Here is a 27,860-nt window from a genome sequence, read left to right on the forward strand (position 1 = left end):
CTATTAAGTTATTTAAAGATTTACTTAAAATATCAGTGGGTACTTAATGAATTTATTGTTAGGTTTATTTGTTATATGGAGGTTAGATGCTTTTTTCCACACTAAATAAAATGTGCAGCATAAGAATTTTGTATTACTTTAACTCTTATTTTACAATACATTCTGTAGTTGTTACAGTATCATTATGACATTAGCTTATTCTTATTATTTGTATTTGATTTTTTTATTAATAATTTATTGCAATTACTTATTATTTAGCAAACCATCCTTTAATTGATCATTGCACTGTAAACCGAATATTTGTATTGACTGTATCTTTATAATTTTGTCTGGATCTGCATATAGCTCCTAGTAACTATACTTTACTATACACTATGTCTATTTTTTATTTTTTGTATTTCTTATTTTATTACATGTTGAAATAAACTTATTCAACTAAAATTAAACTAAACTAAGAATTACATTAAACTTAAAATAACTTTAAAGTAGCTTATGTCAATTTGCCTGATATTCCACTTCACTTTTAGACACGCACTCGCAAACTTCTTCAAGCACTGGGATTAAGGAATGTTGAAGTGCATTCCACTTCGTGAAGTGGACGAGGAAAGTTCGTGCCCTCGATTTTGACAGAGGGAGCGAATCTGCTTCACAGATTGATGACGACACACTTTATTTTTATTGGCCAGACTCTCTGACAACAACAATGACGTTATCCTAACGCCTCTAGTTCCACTAATGCTCATAAAATTCATCGTTTTAAAACTAATTTAACTGTTTATATAATTTATATATGTTATACATTGCCATTGCCAATATTAAAATAAAAGTGAAAAGAACACAGACCTCCATATTATATTGTTTTTTCCAATAATATGCTCATCTATAACCTTTTTTTGTTATTATTACATTATAAACGAACACAAAACATTTTCAGTACAAAGTGTTTCTGGGTGCTAAAACGTTTGGATATCTTACAGATAAAACATATAATGCATTTTATCTACGATAAAAAGGCAAAGCGCTCGACTTGACAGCCGTGTTCTCTACCGCGGCGCCTGCAACGGTTTTGCTAAAGGGTCAGCTACGGTCAAATCTCGCGAGATGTTGAGTTTAGGGTTAGGTTTGAGGGATAGGATTAGGCTAAAAAACAACAACTCTGACTAGAAATTATACAGCTACGTACATAAATATATTGTGCGGTGTCATTGAGTGCTTTGAAATGTGCCTTTAAATAAAATGAATTGTTATTATTGTTATTATTATTAAATCCCGTGGAATCTTGGGTTTAGGTTTATGTGTGGGGTAGGATCAGGATGAAAACAGCGCTAATCTGGCGAGAAGTTCAGCACCGGATGAAATCAAACACACCTGCGACGTTTGCACTTTTTCATTTACCCCAAAGTGGTCAAGGGCTTAAAGTGTTCCGTTAAAACCCATTTCTAGTGTTTTTTTCGTTTTATTATTTTTTTTTCGCAGAACTAAGTACACATCAAATCAGGGAAACATTTCACTATAAAGTGCCTTTTGCTGTCCTCATCCGATTCACTCAGTCATCATGAATATAATCCAAAATAATGAAATTTTGAGGTTTTATTATAAATGGCCAAACATTCACACACATGATAAGTACAATGATAAGTCTCTTGAAATAGCCTGTTTTTTCTCATTTTATAAAATTTTCTTTGATTGGATATATGCGATTTTGGCATGTCCCACTGCTCAGCTAATTTTAGTGAGTGTAAAAGGTGAATAAATGACACAAAATTCAAAACCTTTTTGATTTTTCTTATTGTCCTCAACAAGTTATTTAATAAAACAAGTCATTTTTATAATTTATATTCAATATTCTTAATAATATTAAGCATTTTGCACGTGTCCCTGTAATTGCTATCCACCCTGTCATTGTGAAATATTAATTAATATAAAACTTAGAAAATCAAAATAACATGTATTTTAAACTGTGTACAGTCAGCTTCAATTGTAAACCAACTGCAGTTACATCATGTGTCCTTCAAATGCTAACGTTAGCTAAAAATGTCCACCCTGTAATACAAATGTACATTGAATTTGCATGACAGGGTGGACATATTTTATAGGTTTGTGTATGGTGTCTGCTTACAGTTAAATTATAAGAAGTGCTGGAGACCAATATGCATTTCTAACAGCCCTTAATACAAATCATATGAAGTAAAACGGAAATTGTGCATTGTCAAAGGGACTTTATAGTGATACTGATCCATTTACAACAAAATTTGGAGTGGAAAACAGCCCGCATTCGACTGCAGCATGATTAAATACAGCTATTTGTCCACTAGAGGTCATGCAATATTAAATATTACTACAATATTTAAAATGTATAATCTGAGCTTTTCATCTGTCAAAACACACAAAAAATAACTCATTTAAAACTAGACCTTTATTCGCTTTATCGAGACAGTTTAATGACTACACAATGAATTCCACAAGACCAAAATAATATGTTAGACGCTAAATAATAAAGAAAAAGTAAACAATTGAAAATTACAACAAAAAACATCAATCCAGTGTCAACTTTTCAGTGTTCAAGACAAAAACGTACAGACATGTGCACAAGTAACAAACAAAATAAATCAGATTCTATTTACTTACTAATTCTATCTAAATTAAATTTCTATTTTAATCTGAGGAGAGCCTATTATTTCAAGATGAAATTAATGTTTAGGTGTAAGTTAATGTGGAATGCTGTGATCAGATCAAGTCATGGGTTTGAATTCTAGAGAACACACAAACCATTATAATTTATTGCAAACTGTACAGTATAAGTCATATATGATAAAAGTGTCTGCCGAATGCATACAGTACACGCATATGTAAGAATATGGGAATCTGTGCTGCTGTTATCTGCTACAAAACTGATTTTACTAAGATCATAATTGCAGAATGATTATAATTTTATTCCTTTTAGCTCTTATCTTACATATTCAATAACCCTGCTAATCTTCCCTGCAGTCAAATACATGAAACAGCTCATCAAGTATTTACGGTCACTTTAAAATGACAAGCATTGAGCTTTTAGTATTCACAATCTCTCAAGTCTTTGAATTCGTATATGCAGTGCAAACTTCATTCAGTAGTATGCTAAATTCACAGTAGCAGTCTGAGCATTGCTTGTATCTGTATGTGCATGGGCGTTCAGTCTCATGATTGGTCAGGCAATGTGGGGTTAAAGGTCAACCTACACGCAAGCTGGAAAACAACAGACCGGTTCTGTGGCCCGGTCAGTGGGAACCAAGATGGGATCTTTCATTACTCTAATCGTCCGCACGATAGTAAATACAGGGTAGGGATTCGATAACTACTCATCTGGGGCTGCCACATATCCACGCTGAACCATAATGCTCTCTTTGCTTTGGGCAATAACTGCCTTCTCCCACCACATCTACCCAACGCTGCAAAAGAAGATGTCATACGGCAAAGGATGGCCACCTTGCCGCGTCCACTGTCAAACCAAAATGACTTGCATGTTTGCAAAGGACTGGGTTTAAAGTCGCATGGCGAAGGTTTATAAGCAGATGGTCACTGTTGCGGTAGAAGCAGCATGTTATACGAAAGCAATATATTTGTACTGTTTTCTCTTTCGGCGTCGTCTTAGGTTTGCGGGTACTGTTGGAGTAGACTGTGGTTGAAGAAGAACAGACATCAGTGGTAAAATTGCTGCTAAAACTCCACACACACTTCAGTCACTTGATCTAAATATTTCATGCATACAACCAAACAGTTTCTAAGTCACCACATCCTTAAGCCAAGGAAGGACAGATTACGGGAAAATGTATTATGTGCTTTTTTATAAAGGGATCGGCTCCGTGTGAATGTTGACTAAGCTGGTGCTTGGGTTTGGAGTTAAACTTTGGATGCGTTTTCTTCTTTCTCAGCCGGCTTGTATCCATTGCTTGTCTCTTTCTGCCCATCGTCTTTAGATCTAAAGAAAATAATAGACTTGTGACTCATGCTATTTGTGGGATGAAACCAAACAATCTGTGAATACTGTCTTGGTAATTTGAACCTTATTTTGTCTCTATTTGAAATATACACAGTGCCATACATATATAGCTTAGTAGCTAGTTTAAATTTTGATCTTAATACTTATTATTCTTATGACACCACGAAGTTTATAACTTTGGGTTGGGGCATATGATGACAGCCTGGCAGTTGTGTCTGAAATAATTCATTTAATTTTCTTGAGCAAGACCTTAATTTTGAGTATTTTGGAATAAACTTACCTTTTCTTCAGAATACACAAGGCTAATATAATAATCAGTGTGACTCCAAGCAAAGAGATCAGTGTTATTGTGACCACAGCACCTGTAAACAAATTCACATTGTATTCATTTTCTAACATATCATTTTATATGTTTACAATCATTTTTATAACTTTGTAACAAACACATCCCACTGACATAATGCACAAACATATGATTGCGTCTGTTTTGACAAAATTCAGTGATGTCACATGAGGCAAACATACACGTGTGACGGGCGCAGTGGTTTAAAGTAAACCTGTGTTTCAGGCACCATCAGCATATACTACAATTAGATCTTAGATACGTCAATAATAAAGCCCCTCAAGTCATGCAAAATGCACAAAAATGCCCCCCCATGTTAAGTCTTATGTCAACAGCAATTATGTTGCGGCCGAGCGGTGACGCGTGACCCCACGCTTTAGCCACACGTCACTGCCTGACCACAATCTTATCACAAACACGTCACGTCTGTTAGCCAGACGTGAGGAAGCGTCTGACATCACAAACACACACGGATGCACAAACTGCGGATAACATACCCCAGGTCATCCAAGAAAAGTCCTCTATGTTTAAAGAGAAGAAGAACAAGAAAAGTTATTTAAAGTGAAAGAAAGACAAACAAACGTTTTGATTGTAACATAATTATCGTACAATACTAGTCTATTAAGCTGTATCAGAATTAAAGGATTAGTCAATTTTTTTTAGAAAAAAATCCAAAATGTTGATGTCTTTCTTTGTTCAGGCAAGAAGAAATTATGTTTTTTAAGAAAAACATTCCAGGATTTTTCTCATTTTAATGGACTTTAATGGACCCCAACACTTAACAGTTTTAATGCAGCTTCAAAGGACTCTAAACGATCCCAAATGAGGCATAAGGGTCTTATCAAGCGAAACGATTGTCATTCTTGGCAAGACAAAATAAAAAATGTGCACTTTTAAACCACAACTTCTCATCTATCTCCGGTCATATGATGCGCCAGCGTGACCTCACGTAATTGCGTAATTCCGAAAGGTCACGTGTTACATATATGAAACGCACATTTGCGGACCATTTTAAACAATAAACTAACAACAACGTTGGAACGGTCCTCTTTCAACACACTTGTAAACACTGGGGCGGAGTTTCGCATACGTCATCTGTGACTTCTTGACGTGATAATGTATTAGGTGAGGTCGCGCTGGCGCGTTACACGAATGGAGGAAGACGAGAAGTTGTGGTTTAAAACTGCATATTTTTTATTTTTCTTGCCAATAATGACAATAATTTCGCTAGATAAGACCCTTATGCCTCGTTTGAGATCGTTTAGAGTCCTCCGAAACTGCAATTTTAAGCTGCATTAAAACTTTTAAGTGTTGGGGTCCACCAAAGTCCACCAAAATGAGAAAAATCCTGGAATGTTCCCCTCAAAAAACACAATTTCCTATCGACTGAACAAAGAAAGACATCAACGTCCTGGACGACATGGTGGTGAGTAAATTATCTGATTTTTTTGGACTAATCCTTTAAACTGTATGAGAATTAAATCTGCAATCTTAAACTTTATTTAGTTGAAAATATACTAAAATGGGTTATTAAACAAGTACCGTAGATAAAAAGTCAGGGTTTAAAAGTGTTTCCATACCTTACCCTGATTCAAAAAGTTAAGCTTATAATAATGATTTATAATTTTACAGCTTTAATATGATTCAAAATAAAAATGCCCTGTTTCCGAAATGTGACCGAATGTGTTCCTATTTATCGACGCTAAAACAGTACGTTACATAGCAGTGGTTTCAAACTGGGGGCCGTGGCCGAGACTGTGCCGGGGGCCCCTAGTTTTATGACATTTTATAAAATACATTCATTTATCATAAATTTAGTGTAATTAAACCTCAGAAAAATAAGGCAACTAACCAATGATACTGCATTTTATAATTTTATGTTTTGTTTAATTCTAATTTAAAGTTTTGTGAAGAATGTTTTATGTCATACATTTTCTTTAAAGGAAAACCATTTTTCAATTTTTACTATGTTCGTATAATCGTACCTCACTTAGTTTGCACCACTTCGACCTCGGGCGCAGTAATATTGACGGAAGTTTGAGCGAGAGGGGGATAGTCAGGAGTGATGATGTTACTATCCGCCAAGGTCGAAGTGCTCTTCCGCCATAAAATATAGATCTCATTTTTTAATCCGCTTAAAAATCGCTACGTTTTATTTTGTGCCACAATACTTACTCATGTAACTACCCATGTAACAGTCTTTAAATTGGGAAGCATGGAAGTGTTTGGTGGCTTCTGGGTTCATCCCTGTTTGGATCCTGGGGAATGAATGGGGCTGGGCTAAATGCTAACACATTCACAACGCGCTGTGGTATGTATTAATTCGTCTAAGTTGAGGTAAGAACATAGTAAAATATCGAAAAACGGTGGTGTTTTCCTTTAAGGGGCCACAAGGGGATTGGCGCACGGTGAAATAATTTGACAACCACTGATAAGTGGTATGAAAAGAAGTAGTAAGTATTCTGGGTTCTTTTTGCTTACTGTTTTTTGAATACTAGGAATTCGATAATACCTTTTGCCTACTATATAGTATGAAAGTAGGCGATGATCTTAAGAAATGGTGGCCTTGTGTAAAATAATATGTAAAAAGTAAACATGTGTCTGTGTTAGGTTGAGATTGCTTTTCAGCACCCTGTTTATCGATTACTAGACTTCTTTTTCGAGTGCACACGATGTGAAGCTCGTCAAAACATGTATTTAGCCCGTCATGTCAAAATATGTGCTCGGCGTGTCATGTGAACCTATGTGCATTACACGTCATGTCAAAATACCTGCCTGCTTCAGAAGCTTCGAAGGGGTTTTTGATAAAAGAGACACTCACGTTTGCCAGATAAGTTAAGTTAGTGTTTTATCATAAACCCTTTTGACACGTGTGCAGCAGGCACATATTTTGACATGATGCATGATGCACATAGGTTCATATGATGCACCAAACACATATTTTGAATTTACGCCGCTCACAAGAGAAGTCACTGGCCGCCACTGGTAACTAGTGAAAGATACAATTGTTTGCCATTTACAGTAAGTTATGATTTTATTTTACAATGCGCAGTCTAGACATTTAACAAAAGCACATGTGTATAATATAATGTATAGGAAAAGTCTACAAAAAGACTTTCTGTTTTGAGATCACACTACAAACATTGTGCCTTTTAATCCTTGCATGACTCTTGACCACTCCTGGCAAAATAATATATTTGTTCTGACATACAGCTTAGCTTTCCCTAATAAAATATAAAAATAAGCCCTAAAATTTGGGGCTTTTGTATTTCTTGTGCATATAGTAAAACCGTAAAGGCAGTATTATCACACAAAAAGACCAGCTTTCAGATAAATCGTATGTTGAAGCTACGTAAAAAGTCTATTGTGTGGATTCTCAACGTTTACGTCTGCCAAATGTTGTGTCTAGCGCACAACCCGGTTCAAAGTAACTAAGAAGTAACTACAAAACAAACATCTGTTTGACCAAGTCGTAGCCGCAATGTTGCCTATCTGCATCAAAGAACAACAAAAGCAAAACTAGTAAGTCTCGGAGGAGTCCCGTCAAACTCAATTCATATTAGTCAAACGTTATGCTGGAGCCCTAGGAGCCGAGCTGACTAAATCCTAAGTGTGCATGGCTGACTACAGCGGAAATCGAAGCTTCCAGGGATGTTTGAGGCTTTAATCCTCCCATTCAACATGCTGAGGTTTGTGGTTGGCAGAGGACAAGCTGAAGTCCTTCAGGAACGTAGCTCGAGGATGCCCCGTAATGGCTTTCGGGTTTGGATGTCTATGCCTCCTCATCTGTCTCCGCATGGCTTTGGTCAGCGATTGTTCGAGCTCAGCTGCCTCATCCGTAGATCTTCCCTGTACGAGTTGCCTTATAGTCTGGAGGTCCAGTTCAGATTTGCAATCCAAATAACTCCTGAGGTTTAACTCCGGGAACACGACGTCTCTCAAAGCCTCGACCATCTGAGCGTTTGCATTATGTCTCTGTATCTGATGTAACACATCATTCTCTAGGGTTTTAAAGCATAGATCTTTATAACCGTGTCTAGGCAAGTTTTTCCTAACGTGAACTTTGTTGGCTTGGTTATGAAGACCCCATCTTTTGGTGGTTTTTAACTTGCTGTTTAATCCAGGTTGGGGCTTTGGCAGAAGTTGGTAGAGTCCCTCATCAGCCAGGTCAGCAAGATCACCCGCCAGAAGCTTCTGGACGACTTGTCTTCTCTCAAAGGGGGATGACACTGAAAAAATACCATGCAGTCCTGCACCAGACACAACGTAGAGAGCTGTTCAAGTATAACATTGCTATTGACAACTCTACTTATGCTGACAAGCGCATACTAGGTGCTCAAGGGAAAATAGTTGGACCAGCCATGTTCTTCTGAAGTTCTGGAAAAATTGCCATGCAATAAAGACTGTAGACGGGAAGCAGAGGATTGGATATCCTGGATTGGACCTTCATGCAAGGACGCTAGCAAACAGCCATACATACTGAGAGGATGACAGCAAACAAGAAACCGTGTGGTGCACCAACTCTTTAACTAGGTTTAGAGGTAAATATTTATGTCAGATAAGCATCTACTTCAGAAACCACTATTTGCTTCTAAAGAGTCGGCAGTAGTGAAGATCTTTCATTGAGGGAAAGAAAGTTAACAGAGCGTAAATGGAGGACATATCACAGGAAATATCAAAGCCAGCTTGAAAGTTCACATTTGGGAAATCATGCTGCTCAGATAATGTGACTACAATCTATTATTGCTATTTAGCATTCAGTCCCACAATACACATTGACACTCACCATCCCTAAAGGAGACCAGGACCACTCGATTGTCTGTTTGTTGAGGCATCCGGTAGTTTCCGTAGAGAGGCACGGGAGCAGAATCTTCAGCAGAGGAGGCATAAAGAGATGTGGCCAGTGCCAAAAACTGTAAAGACACAACAATTACACTACTTATATAAACATTACCATGACTGTTTATGATAAAAGAGACGCTCACGTTCTCAAAATACACGCAAGACACTCCCTTAACACTAAACTCTGATTATGCATGAGATTATACGAGTATCTGGCAAACGCGAGCGTCTCTTTTATCATAAACCCTTTAGACGCATCTGCAGCAGGCACTTATTTTGACAAGACATGTGATGCACACAGGATCACTCGACACGCAGAACACATATTTTGAAAAAGGACCCACACACACGATGGGCTAAGTACATGTTGTGACGAACTTCGCATCGAGCGTCCTCAAAAAAAAAGTCACCAGCCACCACTGGTTTGGTTACATGTAGTTTTTGCCAAAATAAGTTGCGAGTTGTATGATATTTTTTCTCATGTAAGCAAAGTCAACTGTTCTTTATTTATTTTAATTCATTTATTTTTGTGCTTTGATTAAACGTCTATGGCAAGATGAGAAATTAATTTGTTTTACTTGTTTTAAAAGCATGCATCAGGTTTATTTCAGTGCACAGTGTATTTTTGATAATTTTATGCAATAATTTTTATGAAAGTTAAGACTGAATGGACATGAAAATGTCAAATGGTGTAACCACCAATTGTGCCAAAGAATTAGAAATTGTAAATATTTTATCCACCTTGATGGAATAATAAAAAAAAAATTTTAAAATATCATTTTATTAGTTATTTCTAAATGTAAATTGTAATGCGTTTTTGTAATATTTGTCCTGACATATGCTAAAAACAGTTCTGTTTTCTAAATAATCTTTGACAAATGATGTAAAATGTATGTAAAAATAATCAGATTACACTAAACTAGATGATTACATTTTATTCCACATTTTTTATGAATATATTTATATTTTAATTTAAAAAATACTAGTTACACCAACTGACACCGGTTACACCACATTGACATTTTTTGCAATTATCCCCAAAATATTCTTTCAAAATGAAATAAAACCAGAAATTTTAGACTTTGCCCTCAAAAAAGAGAATACATGCAAGTAATCTGCAAATTTATTTTGACATTTTTCTTACATTTAATTCCATATGGACACAAAATAATTAACATCACGTCATTGACCCCTATAACATTTTCACGGTCAGCCCAAATTTTACCTGGTTTTTGCCTAGGCATTAAATGCTAAATAACTTCCCTACTGAAAAATATCATAAGCTGGTAGGTGGTTTTAGCTGGTTTAAAGTGGTTTACGCTGGTCCTCCCAGCCTGACAAAGCTGGTCATGCTGGTGTGCCAGCTGGTATTCCAGTCTGACCAGCTAAGTCCAGCTAGACCAGCTTGCTACACCAGCAAAACCAGCTTCCTACACCAGCAAAACCAGCTATAACCAAGCTGGAGACAAGCTAAAACCAGCTCACCAGCTTATGCTGGTCTTAACTGGATTTTTCAGTAGGTTGGTGGGTAGCATATAGTATAGTTGGTCACATTCGGTCGGTAACTTTAAATCTCATTGGTTCTCACGTGTCTTGACAACTAGTCATGAGATTAGAGATCCGAGAACAAAAAGATTAGTTACCAATGTGCTGTCATATTTGAATTTAGTGCTTGGATCTGTGTGTGTATACAGTTCAAATTTGATAAATAAGCTCAAAATATGAATAGTGCACTTTTATAACCATATAAATTCACTTCCGAATACATTTACAGTATTAAGTTATTTAAATTACTTTAATGATGGATGGATGTGCTTTTAGGAGCTTTGCCATGTAATGTAGGATGGGAGGGTTTTAATATTAAAATATTATCATACACAGTCATATACATCCAGGATAGTATGAGGGTGAATAAATGATGAGACAATTTTTAAGTTTGGGCGAACTATTGTTTTAAGACAACCAATTACAGTGAGACATGACTTTAACTATAATATATATAAGTAATATGGCCTACCTGTTCGTGTGAAATGGTCACAGGTTTCCTAAACACCGTCCATAGCACACTAGGAAAGCAGGGTGGCGTTGTCAGCGAACCATCATAGCGGTAATATTCATTCAGAGTGTCTGGTAACAGCTCACGGACGTTAAAGGCAGGAACCTGTATTTTCTGATCTATTAGTTGAAGATAAGACAGTGTTAACCTGTGATAACGATTAAAGTGTAAATTGCATTCCCAGAAGAAATTATAAACTTCACAAGCATACCCTTGTACTTTATCCCTTCAATGTATTTTAAGAATTTGTCAAAACAAGGGTTGAACTCTCCAATCTAAATGGCATAAAAGAAAAACATTCAAAATGTTAATGTTATTTTATAATGTTATTTCTATAGCGTAAAGATATACCTACATTATGTTTCATATTATTATCAATTTTGCCTCAAATGTTTTTTTTAAAGGGACATTCCACTCTTTTTTTTAAATATGTTAATTTTCCAGCTGGCGTAATAATCAATGGCAACTTTTAATTTTCTGTAAAATTGAAAAATATCGAAACTCTTTGGTTATTTTTTAGCGCGATGCTAATGGTCTAATCAGATTCAATGGATTGTGCTAAGCTATGCTAATAGTGCTAGAACCAGACCTCGGCTGAATGGATTCCAAAACGGTAAAAATCAAATGTTTAACTCTAGGGGAGCTGGAAAATGAGCATATTTTCATAAAAAGTGGAATGTCCCTTTAAAATCTTAAGGAGAAATGCAAATATACACAAATTATTGACACACAATGAAAATATAGAGATATAACATTTTTGTAAATGCACATAGCTCACAAGATTTAGTTTTGGAAAAATGTTCATGTTAAATCTCTGACATTTGATTATAGTTTTTTGTATGCTGGCAGGTATAAATATCTTTCAGTCATAAGAAAATTTTTATTTGGTATATATTGATATTTGGTAGCAGTAAATGATGTTGTAATATTGACTATGTTGACCTATTTTCTGCTCTCAATGGGAATTAAACAGAATCTTTATCATCACATACATGTATTGAAATGTTGTAATGAACCTAACACACTATAAGGCTCATTTAAGGGTAAAGTGATTCATGGCTCTTGCTGGGATCGAACCAGCAACCTCCTGGTAACCTTAACTACACTTCACGGCAAGTTGTTTGGGGTCTGAACTCACCTCAATTAAAACTCCCAGCACGGCCAATCCATCTTTTTTGTCCACTGCCATGGAGATGTTGGGGAACTTATCAGAATTGAAATGCACAACATGCATCTAGATCCAACAGAAAGAGAGGCCTTCACTAAGAAACCAATTCACAAAATTTACATAATAATTCAATTATGCTAAGAAAAGCTGTTTTTAAAAGCATCTTTGGTTTTTCCCTTTAAAAGATGCTGTAATTTGCATATGATCATACAGATATCCATTTTGAAAACATTTAGGATAAACCATCATGAGATACGAAACAAACTTTCCACAAAGGCCATTTTAAATCACCATGAACAAAACACCAGCTCATGAGTTTGTGAAGCATCAGAAAAGCACATACGGATTTGTCTTGCCATGCTGTTTGTTGGATGGCTACCGAATTTTGGAAAAAAGCCATCATTTCTCATTGTGTCCGGTGAGAAATTCATGTAAAGTCACAGGATGTGACTTTTGGAATAGGACAACTTAAAGGTCAGAAAGCTACTACAAAGCCACATTTATTGGAAAACCATGGATTTTAAGATATAAGATTGTGTGTCTTTTAGAAAAGAAACAAGACATTTCTAAGACGTTTTATTATAACCTCCCTAATAATGTCTGGTTTGTGGTTACATAAGAATAGATGTACACAAGTGACTTATTTACACTCCTTAAATGATAAACAGATATTGAGTGGTCCATAATGTATCCACTCTGTTTACATCCAACACCCGGGCAGACGTTACAGAATATTGCATCATGACTTCAGGTCCTGCTGCCACATACGCTCGTTGTCTGGTGGCATATTTATGCACTTCTACACTTCTATTACCACACAAGGTTTTAAATCCTCTATAATGGATGTTATGCAAGTGAAAACAGTTTGATCATGCACTAAAAGTGTTTACAGTAATGCTTGCAGATCCTGCATATCTACTGTACCTCTGCCGCAAACTGTTTCCCATTAACAGTGTGTTCAGAACCAGTAAGCAGACTGGATGAGCCCCAATGGAAGTGAAGTTGAGCTGCTGAGTATCTGTTAGGTAAGCTGGAAATGTACATGTGAGACGGCAAAGATATCTTCACTGTGAACACAAAAGAAAAGGGGATAGCACTATAAGTTAGCTATGTTTAGCTAAGGCTAAAATCAATGAGTGAAATCAAACTAAGATACTCCTAATCTCATCATTAGATTGTGAGACTTTATCTTGGAATTCAAAGACGGGCGATCACTTCCAGAATATGCATATTGAATAATATTAGTAATACAATTTGAATCCAAAATATAATTGATACTAAACATAATCAAGAAAAGTAGATTTTAGCTTGGAAAATATGATCCGGTTAAAATACAAACATGTTGTTGCTTTATCATAATAAGTGGCAGATTATAGAAAATTGCTGACAATCTGACATACAAATAGATCCTCCTGTTATTTTCTCAAGTTAACCTACAAATTATACTTGAGAAGAAAGACTATTTATCCAGTGTCTGACACACAGGTCCTCATTTGTAGAGCGGCCGCAAACCCTTTAGTTTATTATTGTAGGTATATACAAGCTGTATAATCATATTGTAGACGGCTTTACCAACCAGAATGTCCGTTGTTGTGAAGAGTAAGCTGTTCGTTGGCAGACAGGTTGTAGTTTTGGACCTGGATGGGTGATAGTTGTGGATCGTATCTTAGCAGCTGTGTTTGGATATCAATGGGTGACTGAAATGTTCCTCCACAGTATGGGTAGTTTGTGCGCCAGTTGGGTTCTCCATCAGGTCCTGAAACATAAGTCAAAGGTTGTAGTTACTGACGCGGTTGAAATATGCGACCCGGTCAGGTTAAATTTAATCTAATTTAATCTAATCTAATCTTTTTATGAGATAAGTTTGATTTTAATGTTTGACATGACCTCACTCAGTCAATATTAAATATATCAAGATTATATTTTCACAGAATGTTCTGAAGATTATGTACAGTAGGATGACTTCAGTAAATCACAAAACATTACATTAGCTGCGTTTTCACAGGCAGGGTCACAAGATATTAGTGGAGCATGCTCATTTTTACTGTGATGTAGGTAAAAACTAAGTATTAAACTTTATGTTTATGAATGATATCCCAAATATGCAGCTTGTTGAAAGTAGGGCTGCACGATTATGACATTATGACAAAAATCATAATTGCAGATTATTCAACTAGATATTATATATTTAGAATATTATTGGTAATTAATAGACTTTACACTGAAGTTTTAAAAATGTTTATAACTTTCTGTGAAGCAGCTGCATGGTAAAATTATAAACTAAATAATATAAATGTAAATAACAAATAAATATGAAAGTTTTCCCATGAGTAAAAATCCAAACGAATGGCTGAAGGACATTTCAACTTATCAATTTCTCTGAATTTCGTGCCTAAACATAGTGCAGAAATGTGGCTTTTGGTTATTGTGTAATTGTTTCACTTGTTATTGTAATCCCAGTTAGTTTTTCGATTAATTGCAGTTCTAGTTAAAAGGATGATAAAAATGGTTTAAAGGACACCTATTATCAGGGTTCCCACACCTTAGTTAACTTCAAATTCAAGGACCTTTCAAAGACTTTCCAGGTCCAATACCCTCAAATTCAAGGACTAAATGTGGGGACACATTTCAAGTAAGAGCAAGGTTACATCGTGTTACATTTTAAGATACATTGTTACAGTTCCCTTTCGAGGGAACTTGCACTGCGTCACTGCGGTGACACTTTGTGGACACCTCCAGGGGTAAGTGCAGCTGAATGTGTATATCAAATTCAACCAATGGTGAGGCTTAACGACAAAGACATGGGGACGCGGGAGCCAGGAAGTATATCGCTATCTGAAATATTGCCAAAGACGGCGTTACAGGGACGCAGGAAGTATGGCAAGGGAGACGCAGCGTCTCGTTCCCTTCTCAGGGAACAACAGTTACATAGTTAACCTGAGACGTTTTCATGTGTCAAACACAACTATGCAAAAAAGCATTTTGGTATGAATCAACATTCGCATACAGAAGATATAAGCATTTAAAGGAAACCGTTTAGCACGTGTGTTTAAAAGTCTAGAATTTTTATGATATTATCCTACACTACACAGGGAATAATGTGGATTTTTTTCCCCAGAAAACTTCTTGCATAAAATAGATTCAAGCACTTTCAATGACCTGTATATTTTCAAAAACTTCCCAGGGCCTTTAATTTTTTCCCCCAGATTCATAAACTTTAAAGGATTTCAAGAACCCGTGGGAACCCTATATTATGCAAAATCCACCTTTACAAGGTGTTTGGACATAATGTGTGTTGGCAGTGTGTGAACACAACCACCCTATAATGGAAAAAGCAGTCTCATTAGACATGCCGTTTTGATTCTTTTATCAATGTGAAGTCACACTGATAAAGCCCCGCCCACTTACAGTCCTGCATAACCACAGTTTCCACCCTCAGCGAGTTGTACTCTGTCCACTATATACTATTGTCTCAGACTGTATTAATCAGATCTTTTTTAACCGAAAGGACTCACTGTTTGTTTGTAAGGAAGTCAGGAGCTGTAGCTCATTTGCATTTAAAGGTACAGACACTAAAACAGCGTGTTTTTGCTCCAACCCAAATAGGGGCATTTTGGACATGCTATAATAAATTATCTATGGGGTATTATGACTTGGAACTTCACAGACACATTCTGGGCACACCTGAGACTTATATTACATCTTGTAAAAAGGCCATAGGTGCCCGTTAAAAATCTTATACTGTCAACCATAAGCAGGAGAGACTGAGGGATCTCTCTAAAATATCAAAGAAAATGGAGCTAGACTCTAATGCAGGCCTACGTGGGCCAAGAGGCAACCACCTGAAACACCTCAGCAACCGCATAACATTTTAAAAGTACACACATAGCCGTACTTAAAGGTGTTATTATTTCATTTTCCCAGATTCAGTCAACTTTTGCATGTCTGACCTGAATTGTACCGCAAACCCCTAAGTTCTGGTAAGTCTGTGTATGGACAGCTGTCACAGAACACTGCCATACTAAATGCATGCTCTTACATCAATGACACACCCTGCAATAAAATACAAGGTTTTGCTCATCTTCAAAGTAAACATCAAAGCGGGGACTCCGCCAAGGTTTATACTGGTTTAGTAGACTGTCTCTGTAAAATACTACATACTATCATAAACTAGAAGGAAGACAACACAGCTCAAATTTTTTTAAATTGTAAAAAAAAATTATCATATAAAAACTAACAAATTTCTTGTAAAACGTTTTGCTTGATGGTTTGTTAATAGCCCGGTTCACACATCAAGACGTTAGGTTATGTTTCACCAATTACGAATCATAAATTCACGGCCAGCTTTTGTATTCTAGGCTGCTTTAACTTGAAGAACAAGCCAATGTTTTTTTGTAGCGTTTTGGCCACAATGGGAGACAAAAAAGCAATAAAACGAAACACACTCTTCCCTCACAGTTATAATTACTCACGGTCAAGTTAATTTATGTCTTTTATATCATCTTCTCCTTCATAATCACATCAGATGCTTGTGGCTAGCCATGAACGCAAAAGGCTCCTTACCACAGTCACCCTGGCCTGTTATGTATACAGCCGTTCTGGTCTGGAAACTTTAAGACAATGAGGTCAAAAATACAGTGGAGCAAAAGCAAACAAATTTGAGGAAAATGCAAGTGGTGGCTGCCATTACAATGTCGGACGCCACGCTGCAAGGGTATTGTGGGTATTTTGGTTGCTAAGGTGTTGTGAGTGGTTGTTATCACATTGTTAAGCGGTTGCTAGGCTGTTTTAAATGATTGTCAGGGCATAGCTGAGTGGTTTCTTACTGTTTCAATGAAAAAGAGCCATGTCTGGAGATGGCAAAGTATGCGATGAGTTGGCATTTATGTTTGTAACACTTTCATGCTAACATTTCAGTGATTTAGTATATACTACAGTACTAGTTCAGTCAAAGTATCTACATGAATGTGGAAAGACAGATATCTTTAAAGTTATGTGCTAAAATCACAATTAAACAACATATTTCTGACTAACAATTAAAGGGATAGTTCACCCAAAATTGAAAACAATGTCATTAATGACTCACCCTCATGTCGTTCCAAACTCGTAAGTGCATGCGCGAGACTAAAGTCACGTGACTGCAGTGACGCGGATAACGTGTTATCCTCAGACATGTTTGCGAAGTTTTTTTTCAGACTTACAGCGTCTCCCTCAGACTGTAAATGAAGCCTGGGCGCACAAAAAATACAGCTGGGGCGCACCAGATAACACGTCAGCCGCGGCGTACGTCATCCGCGTCACTGCAGTCACGTGACTTTAGTCTCGCGCATGAGCTTCCCAACAGATGCGGAAGAGAAGACAATGCTGAATAAAGTCGTAATTTTTGTTATTTTTGAACCAAAATGTATTTTTGATGCTTCAACACATTCTAACTGACCCACTGATGTCACATGGACTACTTTAATGATGTTTTTATTACCTTTCTGGACATGGACAGTATAGAGACAGAGCGCAGTTATGCAAATTTGAAAACCACGCCCACCGGGGGGGAAAGCAATCCAACCGTCTCCATTGACTTTGTATTGCGAGAAGCCGCCTCCTTGTCATTTCTGGCATATAACAAAAAACTGAATAATGTCTAAAAGCTGCTGTGTGACAATATGTACAGCTAACAAGCCAAAGAACCCAGAAATAAGTTTTTATAAGCTGTCGAGCCGTAAAACCCAGTCTTTAAGGAGAATAAAGTGGATCGCCGACTACGTTTCCCCCTAGTGTACGCAGTTTTACTAATAGGAGTACTATGAAAAGTTGCCTGTATCTATTTTTGTGTCTTTAAACGCTCGTTTTTTGGGGTCGACAGCTTATAAAAACGTATTTACAGATTAAACTTAAGAACAGAATAATACCTAAAAGCTGCTGTGTGACAAGGTGTACATATAACAAGCCAAAAAAAAAAAAAAAATACGTTTTTATAAGCTGTCGACTTCAAAAAACGAGCGTTTAAAGACACAGAAATGGAAACAGGCAACTTTTCATAGTACTCTTATTAGTAAAACTGCGTCCAATAGGGGGAAACGCAATCGGCGATCCACTTCATTCTCCCCAAAGACTGGGTTCCACGGCTCGACAGCCTACAAAAACTTATTTCTGGGTTCCTTGGCTTGTTAGCTGTACATATTGTCCCATAGCAGCTTTTAGGCATCATTCAGTTTTTTGTTATAAGCCAGAAATGACAAGGAGGCGGCCTCTGGCAATACAAAGTCAATGGAGACGGTTGGATTGCTTTCCCCCCCGGTGGGCGTGGTTTTCAGGTTATGACGCGATGCGTTCTGTCTCTATACCGTGCATAGATTTTTAATGAAGAGTCAACAAGCTCTCGGACTAAATATAAAACGCCTTAAACTGTGTTCCGAAGATGAACGGAGGTCTTTCGAGTTTGGAACGACATGACGGTGAGTCATTAATTACATTATTTTCACTTTTGGGTGAACTATCCCTTTAAGTTAAAAACACCTTTTTTTTACAAAGCCCCTCCCCTATGGTTGTCTTTATCAACTTATGATTGGTTCTTTTAACTGGAAGGCGGGGCTTCATTGCATTGTCCTCTATTCATATTAATAGCAGTGCCCAATCTTGTTTATATTTAATATCTTTGATATAGGTCAGGCCCTAAAAGAGGACTATGGGATACGTCAATGGGATCAGGCCCTGTGATAAGGGTGGCCAAAAGTCATTTATGTGACTTCACTTTTAAAAATAAAGGTGCTTCATGATGCCATAGATAGAAGAACCATTTTTGACTCAATTAAGATCCTTGAACATCTGAGGAACCTCTTTGTTTGACAAAAGGTTCTTTGTTTAGTAAGAAAGGGTTAATATAAGAAGTTTTAACTGAATGGTTCTTTGAGGATCAAAAAAGGGCACTTCTATGACATCACTTCTATTCTATGATATGACATCACTTCTATGACATCATTGTGAAGAACTTTTTAAGCACCTTTAGTTTCAAGAGTGTTCCACTGCATCAAGCTATACATTAAATCTGTGCGTTTCATTTTGAGCCAATGAGCTGTTGTGTATCTGATTTCATCTTGAGTTTCTCCAGAGCTTCAGGCACTGACATTTTGAATGTCATTCATGTCTGTCAAAGAGCCAGAAAGTCCTTTACTCAGCAAGAGTCAGCCGACAATGTCAAGTGTTCTTAGCATTAGTTGGCACAGTGGAGATCACTCATATAAGCACTGTTCGACGGTGATGATAATATCTACACTGTGGGCACAAGCACTGCTGTGTTTCTAGTTTGTATAGCGATCTGTCGTGGTCGCAGCAGTGCTCTGTTGCTCTAACCACTTCTCTCTATTGTCGCATTGTTCGTTTACACATTTATAATGTTAATGTTATAAGACGAATTTCTCAATTACTCAAATAAAACCCCTCAGTAGCCTACACCTTAACAACTAAATAGTCTACCTGTTTACCATTTATGTTTTGTTCACAAATCACAGAAACAGACTATATCTTATCTAAGTGTCAAGTGACTTGGCTCAGTGGCTGGCATTCACTTTGCACATTATTATTTTTATATAATAAAGCAACACATATCTGACCTACTGTACCTAAGCACAAGCACTACACTTCTGAACACAGGGTTCCCACACCTTAGTTAACATCAAATTCAAGGACCTTTCAAGGACGGGAAGTATATCGCTATCTGAAATACTGCTAAAAACGGCATTACAGCGACGCAGGAAGTATGGTAAGTGAGACGCAGCGTCTCGTTCCCTTCTCAGGGAACAACAGTTACATACGTAACCAGAGACGTTTTAATGTGTCAAACACAACTATGCAAAAAAGCATTTTGGTATGAATCAACATTTGTATGCAGAAGATATAAGCATTTAAAGCGAACAGTTAAGCACCTGTGCTTAAAAAGTCTAGAAATTTTATGATATTATCCCACACTAAAATAATATGAAAACTTCTTGCATAAAATAGATTCAAGCACTTTCAATGACCCGTATCTATATATGTATATTTTCAAAAACGTTCCAGAGCCATGAATTATTTCCCCCAGATTCACAAACTTTCAAGGATTTCAAGGACCCGTGGGAACCCTGTGAACAATGGCAACCACAAAACTAAAAAATGGCAAACTTTTCTAAATCTCCGACATAAATGAATGTTTAACACTGTTGAGTCTTTCTCTTTCCTGAAAACAAAGAAATCACTTCATTTCAAAAAATGCTTTCGTAATGCAGACTCATGCAAAGCGTACTGGAAATCTTCCTCAGCAAATCATGTTCATTTTACGTTAAACTGAAGTAAAGTGTCAGACTCTTTCTTAGCTTAACTGGCATAAAACTCATCACAAAAACTAAAAGTTTGCAATTATGTGCAGTGTTGGTTAAAATGATGCTGTGGTATTCAAATGGCATGGAAATAAAATGTTTAAGGGGCAGTTTCCCAGACACGGTTTATCCTAGTCCCAGACTAAAATGCATGTTTGCGCTGCTTTAATTTAAAAACTCAAGATGCACACCCATAGTGTTTTTTGTAAGGTATGTTTGTAAAAACTTAAATTATCGAAAATAAATAAGGTTGAGTCCTGGATTAACCTAAACCCTCTCTGGAAAACCGTCCCTAAGTTAGGTAAATTATTTTTATTTTAGTTTGTGAAATCGTTAAACATATGCCTGAATAAGCTTTTTTTCACAGGTTTGAGTACAGGTTGAGTACTCATTTTAAATAACTGTTCAGGTTTACAGTTACAAACATAAAACTAGGTTTTGATGTTTTTATGAAGAAAATGTGAATGGTGGTTCAGTTCAGTAGAGTTGTGATAGCATTGAAATGCGGTTGCTAAGGTGTTTATAATTTCCAAATTGAATTATTAGACTTTATTTTATTTATGAGGTCTACAAGATATATGATTTCGACACATTTCAACCCATCATGCAGTAAAGTCACTGTATAAACCTGTCATAATTCAACAGGGTCTCCTTGCAAATCCTGCAGGCAATCGGAGACCACATGTCCTCGAGTGAAATGACGATATGGGGAAAGGAACATGAATGGCATAACAAACATGGTGGGAATAATTTCCGAGCCAGGACATTCAAAGGGGGGTCACAAGAGGGTCAAATCAACACCACAGGTTAATTTTTCCAAGAAGAACGTGTATGTTGATACCTTGATCATGGCTACCAAAGGTCTCCTTGTACACTCTGGTATGGTATATTAGGATTTTTAAAGATAACCGTCAAAAACACTATTCATTAATAGTCTACTCTTGACACATGGGGGTGGAAACCGGAACCCTGTCGGGTTACCCAGTCGCAGGTAGCAGACCAGAACGATGATGATTAAGTAGGTTTATTTCAACAGTGTTAAGAGCACGTTCTGCTGATCTGCGTAACAGATTACTGGATGACCTTTTCTACTGTGAACACTGGTCTATATAAGAAAAGGCATTGTAGATCGCATCATTTAGGTATTACAGCTAATGCAATTTCTAAAGAACATCAAACATGAGGGTGACGTGATCCAAACACTTCATTAAAAGGAAGAGTCCACCCAAAAATAATAATTCTGTCATCACTTACTCATACTATTGTCCTTAGAAACCTGAATTGTTATCTTGTTTGCAGAATTTGCAGATTGCTAAACTTCTCTTTTTCTAGAATTGCAAGAAATATTTTTCGACTGAACTATTCCTTTAAATGACCTCTTTACCACAGAACTCTTAACCACTGAGTAAAAGTGTCATGTAAGAAGATCTACTTACCACTGTATGTCCATTTCGCCCCTGAAAAAGACAGAAACAAACATTAAACCTTGTGAAATGAGGATACTGTTGAGTCAAGATTCATTGAGAAAGCAACAAGTTATTTCATCTATATAGCTTTTTCTTTCAGTTCTAAGGAAGACACACAAGTGCAGTTATAAATCAGACAGATAATGCATTCCAATGCAGCTATCCAACCATTTGGATTCAACCTGCTGCTCTGGGCAGCGCTGGCTTTCAGTCAAACGGTCAGAAAGGCTGAGCCAGAATCTCAAGGGTCTTTCTAGAAATTTCGAGCGATCAATGAAGTACCCGAAAGGAGTGTGTAAATCTGTCATGGCATAAAATGCTATGAAATAAAATGTAATGAAGGCTGAAAAGTAACATTTGAAGATCTCAGATGCAAAATCCTCTTAGTGCATCTTGTAAGTTAGCATTTTTATTAGACTCTTAATGGATTCTTCAAACAAATTGGTTTCAGGAATGTCCTGAAGCTGGGATTAAGCAGATTTGAAGCGAAAGTTTTTGATGGAAGAATAATACGTACCGAAAGCATTTGAAAGCATTCGAAATCTCATTTTTGATAGAAGTGGCATATAGCGCCTTTTGCATCTGAGCTCCTTACTTAAAGAAATGCAACAAAATGAAGAAAAAAAACGTAGTATAGCTTTTTAGGATGAAACCGAGCTCAATTGTAGAGCACTGAATTAGCAGTGCAAAAAGTAATGGATTCAAACCCAGGGAGCACACATACAGATTAAACTTCATGCATTGCCGAACTGAATTGTGGATTCGTCTGTGTCGCGTAACTGCCGCTGCTTGTGGCACAAGTTGAAAATTTCTCAACTTTAGAAGCGGCAACGCGTACGTCAGCCAATCAAATTGCCTTATGCAAATAACCTAGGCAGAGCTAGCCAATTACGTTTATGGAAGTACGGCTATGCTTCAGACAAGCCTTCCATCCAGCATTAACGCTTTTGTCCCGTGTGAATATACCATAAGTGGGTAAGCTTTTAAATGCCAGGCGGACGCCGACTGACAGCTTTTTTTCAACTAAGAGCTTTGGTTGCTGTGAAACTTCTGCTTTGTTTATCAGTCACTGAACGATGGGCCGGTTGGTTGTTGTAATGTTTATCCCACCCCTGCTCTACTGTGATTGGACGGCCAAGTGAGACGTCACATTGACGAGCTGAGCTTTTCACCCAAAGTTGAATAATTTTCTCGAATTTTTTTTTTTGAAAAACACCGCACTTCCATTGGAAACTATTAAAAACGCCAGCCGCTGGCGTAAACGTCTTGGCATGCATGCCCGCTTAGTAGGTTTAAAATAAAGTCTGTCAAATGTAAAAAAAAAAAAAACGTTATGTATAAAAACGAATTAAACATCCCTTTAAGTAATTTGTGAAGGTATAGTAGTGGAAAATCGTCTAGATGGAATTCAATCCCGTTTCGGTCTATAAACCGCGTTTTTTTTTCATAACTTGGCTGGTGCTGCATCTTATAGTCAGGTGCGCCTTGTAAGTCAGTATGAATTAATTTTGACATTTATGAGGCAAGAGACAACATAACCGTCTACAGCCGCGAGAGTCGGCTATATGCTGCTTCTGTATTTATGTAATTCAATGGATTCTGTAAGGTCGAATGACGAGTATGCGAACTTCACGCTAGTTGGCTTGTTTAGGTTAATTTAGCCTATTCTACCTTCCAGGTAAGTTCTGTATGCTATGGTTTATCGTTTAAATAACTGATAATATTACGTTAATGTACAGACATCTATTCAGCCGGCTGTTTTATCTGCTATTGTTTAGTTGAATAACTTGCCTTTCCAGATAAATGTCTGTTCTTTGGCTTGAATTTTGTGAAATAATTTTCTAAATAAACGCGATGTATAGTCTACTTTGACTTATATATGTTATTTCGTCTTAAAGGAATAGTCTACTCATTTTCAATATTAAAATATGTTATTACCTTAACTAAGAATTGTTGATACATCCCTCTATCATCTGTGTGCGTGCATGTAAGCACTGGAGCGCGCTGCGACATTTTGATAGCATTTAGCTTAGCCCCATTCATTCAATGGTACCAATCAGAGATAAAGTTAGAAGTGACCAAACACATCTACGTTTTTCCTATTTAAGACGAGTAGTTATACGAGTAAGTTTGGTGGTACAAAATAAAATGTAGCGCTTTTCTTCGACTTGGCGCAGTAATACCCTCCCTCTCCCATTATGAGAGTGAGAAGGGGAGCGGACTTTTCAGGCGAGTCGAAGTACTCCCAAAAGTGCTATTACGCCATAAAATATAGTTCCTCTTTTAAATCCGCTTAGTTTTATTTTGTACCACCAAACTTGCTCGTATAACTACTCGTCTTAAATAGGAAAAACGTTGATGTGTTTGGTCACTTCTAACTTTATCTCTGAGTGGTACCATTGAATGAATGGGGCTAAGCTAAATGCTATCGAAGTGTCGCAGCGCGCTCCAGCGCTTACGTGCACGCACACAGATGATAGAGGGATGTATCAACAATTCTTAGTTAAGGTAATAACATATTTTAATATTGAAAATGAGTAGACTATTCCTTTAATGGCGCATTTTTGAGTGATGCGGCTTATACTCCGGTGCGGCTTATAGTCCGGAAAGTACGGTATTTTCCAAATATCACGTGATAAATTAACGTTTGACTGAAGGTAAAACAAGAAGGATTTTGGGTTTAACACAATCTCATGGCAATTTGTACATATTTTACAAGGTGGCTGGCTAATTGGTATGACCACATTTGTATGTTTTTGTATGACATGCTTTCACCCCTGTGACATTAGGGTTAGGTTTCATTATTGTTTTTTTACAATAATCATACACTTTTGTACGAATCGCTTTGTATTGCTGAAAACTTTTTTAGCGAAGAACAAGAGACTTGGTTTTCTTTGAGCTGTAGTATTTATTGCAGAACGCGATCTTTACATTAGAACGTACCGCTTGGGCACTGCAGTCATCAAGATTAAAGGCCAAAGTATAGTCAATTTTTTACGTGTACGTGTGACGCAATTTTCGTCATCATACTGTACGCACACCCCTAATTATTTTTTTGCACGTGCGCCTACAGGAGATTGGCTAGTATGTAGCTCAGGAGATGCAATGCATTTTTTTCCCAATGCGCATGCGTCGAACATCTTTGTACATGTTAGAATAAACTATACTTTGCAAGGCTGTGTTTTCGACTGTGTGCACGTACGTTCGCTTAGACGTAAAAAACAGACTATACTCCAGGCTTAACTTACAGTAGAACATTGCATTTATTCATATTTTATGGAGCAGTCCCCTAAAATGGAAACAAAGCACTTAACTTTAAACAAAGCATTGAAAGGAAGTAACACTGCCACCCCCAATCCTAGAGTTTCACCGACCCTTAATCCCATCAACATTTCTGTCTCACCGACTGCCTCACCCAGACCATTTCATTATCATAAAAATGGGTTCACACTTTAGGCTTGTCATTCACCTTTTTTGACTTATAGACCCTTGGCCAAAGCATATGCAAATGGACACCAACTCACACACAAAGGAACAAAAGGCACCAGAAGCCAGGTGATAGCCTTGCTCATATCTTTCATCTTAAGATGAGACAGGAACTTAAAGCAATCCACTTACAGTATCAATTAGATGGCAATGTTACCTGAATTAGCTCCCAATATACATACGAGTCCCATGAGATCAGCCTGAAACATCTCCTAAGCAATTCTACCTACAAATTTTCATTCACAAAAGTTAACCTTTTTTTGCTATTGTGGGACTTCACCAAAACTTTTCCCTGACCTGACCTTTTGATGAATGACCAACAGATAAATATCAGCTGTGCAGTGAAGTCAACACCTGGGTCTATATTTGGGTGACAAATGCTTCACCTGTGGAGTTCAATAATAGCAAGGTCACATGAGGTCATCTGATCAATTACTTCCCATATCTTACAGATTAAATACACAAACCCACACAGTGCCCATCTTCATGCTAAATTGGATTGCCTTGTTTGTGTTATGCTAATAAACACATGATGTGTCATTTTAACACATTATGGATCATTTATGTTAAAATAAATAAAAGGGACAACACAAGATGTGATACAAGTTACACAACATATAACTCAAAGATGTCTTAGGGACAACACATTTATACAGTTTATACTGTTTAAAACTAAATTAAATGTTCATATTTAACTTCCAAGAATGGTTGTAAACTGATTTATTATATTAACACAACCAAAATGAGTTTGATCAGTATCTATGATTACTGTTACAATTCCACCTTTAGTGACCTTAGGTATATTGTCCAAAGAAAGATAAAAATGTCAGTGTTTAAAGGTTGCAACTTGCTTCTAATTTAACTTAATTTAATTTTTCTTTTTTAAACAAATCTACACAAGCATTTCTGTGTAACTCAAAAATGTTTTTAATAGAATGTAATGAAAAAACAAAGACTTTATACAGATATTTAAAATATTACACCTGTTGCACATGTACATTAGGACAGCACTTTAATTATTTACATTATTAAACAAAATATGAAACAGATAGTTAATTTACATTTGAATAGTAAAATCCACATGAAAAATAAAGTACTATATATTTTATTAATTACCATAGTAAAACTGTGTTATACTATAGCATGTATAACCTAGTATAACTGCTATAGTATATATTATTATATATCATAGTATTTACTATAGTAATTTACGAAAATATAACGTTAGGAACTTCTAGTAAATACTTAGAAGTTAGCCTATATACTGTAATATATTATTTATTAAGAATGGAATCATGAAAATGATTCATTAACATTGTACTTAAATATATACAATTACTGATATACCTAAAATAACATATTTATACAGCTCTGTGAATGAAAGGTGTACTAGAAAAAGTTTGCAAGATAAACTTACCTCTGGATGCGATTGGGCACGCGATGAGGATGATAAACGCAAGTGTAGTTGTCACTGTATAAATGTTTCGGCTCTTGATGTCCATTTCTCCCTCAGTAATCGACTCAAAAGTCAAACAGTGACCAGCCGGCTTTTATACCTCTGTGTTAAACAATGACGTCCGAGAACCCATCACAAAATATCTCTCAGTCACGTTGACTTCATCCAAACTTAGTTGCTGTGTCAAATCCCAGCCGGCTGCTGTGCTGATGTTGTCCACCAGGGGCGCAAATGCCTGTTTGTATTGTAAGACCTCAAGAGTTTTTTTAACAGTCATCTCAATAAAATGTGTCCCAATCTACCTGAATTCGTCCTACTATACGGACCAACGATGTTTAGCCAGGTATCAGGTATAGAAAACACATTGAAAATGCATAAACTTAACATAAACTTTATCTTACTTCAACCACCGGGGCTTGTTGTCACAAGAGCTCTGTTAACGTTTTGAGTCAAAGCCCAATAAAAAAAGGAAAAAATATATTTATATATATATATATAATAAATTTCTCTCTCTCTCTCTCTCTATAATAAATAATATAATAATATATAATATAATATAATATATAAATAATCTGTTTGTTATTATATTTATATTTTCAAATTAACACATTTGAAATATGCATTTTATATATGCATTTATAATAAATATGTTTATATATATATATAATAAATCTCTCTCTCTCTCTCTCTCTCTCTCTCTCTCTCTCTCTCTCTCT

General features: G+C 36.6%; 1 protein-coding gene across 4 annotated transcripts; it reads right to left on the reverse strand.

The window, feature by feature from the left end:
- Positions 1-2,398: 2,398 nt before the first annotated feature.
- ca12 (carbonic anhydrase XII) lies at positions 2,399-27,339 on the reverse strand. Of its 4 annotated transcripts, XM_073868800.1 has the most exons (11): positions 27,106-27,332; positions 22,173-22,193; positions 13,965-14,144; positions 13,313-13,455; positions 12,359-12,454; positions 11,432-11,495; positions 11,182-11,339; positions 9,109-9,235; positions 4,820-4,843; positions 4,260-4,341; positions 2,399-3,958 (listed from the first exon to the last, which is right to left on the reverse strand). In XM_073868800.1, exons 1-11 carry the CDS (start codon positions 27,188-27,190, stop codon positions 3,880-3,882), a joined length of 1,059 nt encoding a protein of 352 aa, XP_073724901.1. In that variant the 5' UTR covers positions 27,191-27,332; the 3' UTR covers positions 2,399-3,879. The 4 variants fall into 4 exon arrangements, with proteins under 4 accessions (XP_073724901.1, XP_073724902.1, XP_073724900.1 ...); XM_073868801.1 differs by lacking the exon at positions 4,820-4,843 and having other exon boundaries at positions 27,106-27,331; XM_073868799.1 differs by lacking the exons at positions 2,399-3,958; positions 4,260-4,341; positions 4,820-4,843; positions 27,106-27,332 and adding exons at positions 7,203-8,572; positions 25,991-26,080.
- Positions 27,340-27,860: the final 521 nt, after the last annotated feature.

The sequence above is a fragment of the Misgurnus anguillicaudatus genome, chromosome 6 (assembly GCF_027580225.2).
Source record: "Misgurnus anguillicaudatus chromosome 6, ASM2758022v2, whole genome shotgun sequence".
NCBI classification, from domain to species: Eukaryota; Metazoa; Chordata; class Actinopteri; order Cypriniformes; family Cobitidae; genus Misgurnus; species Misgurnus anguillicaudatus.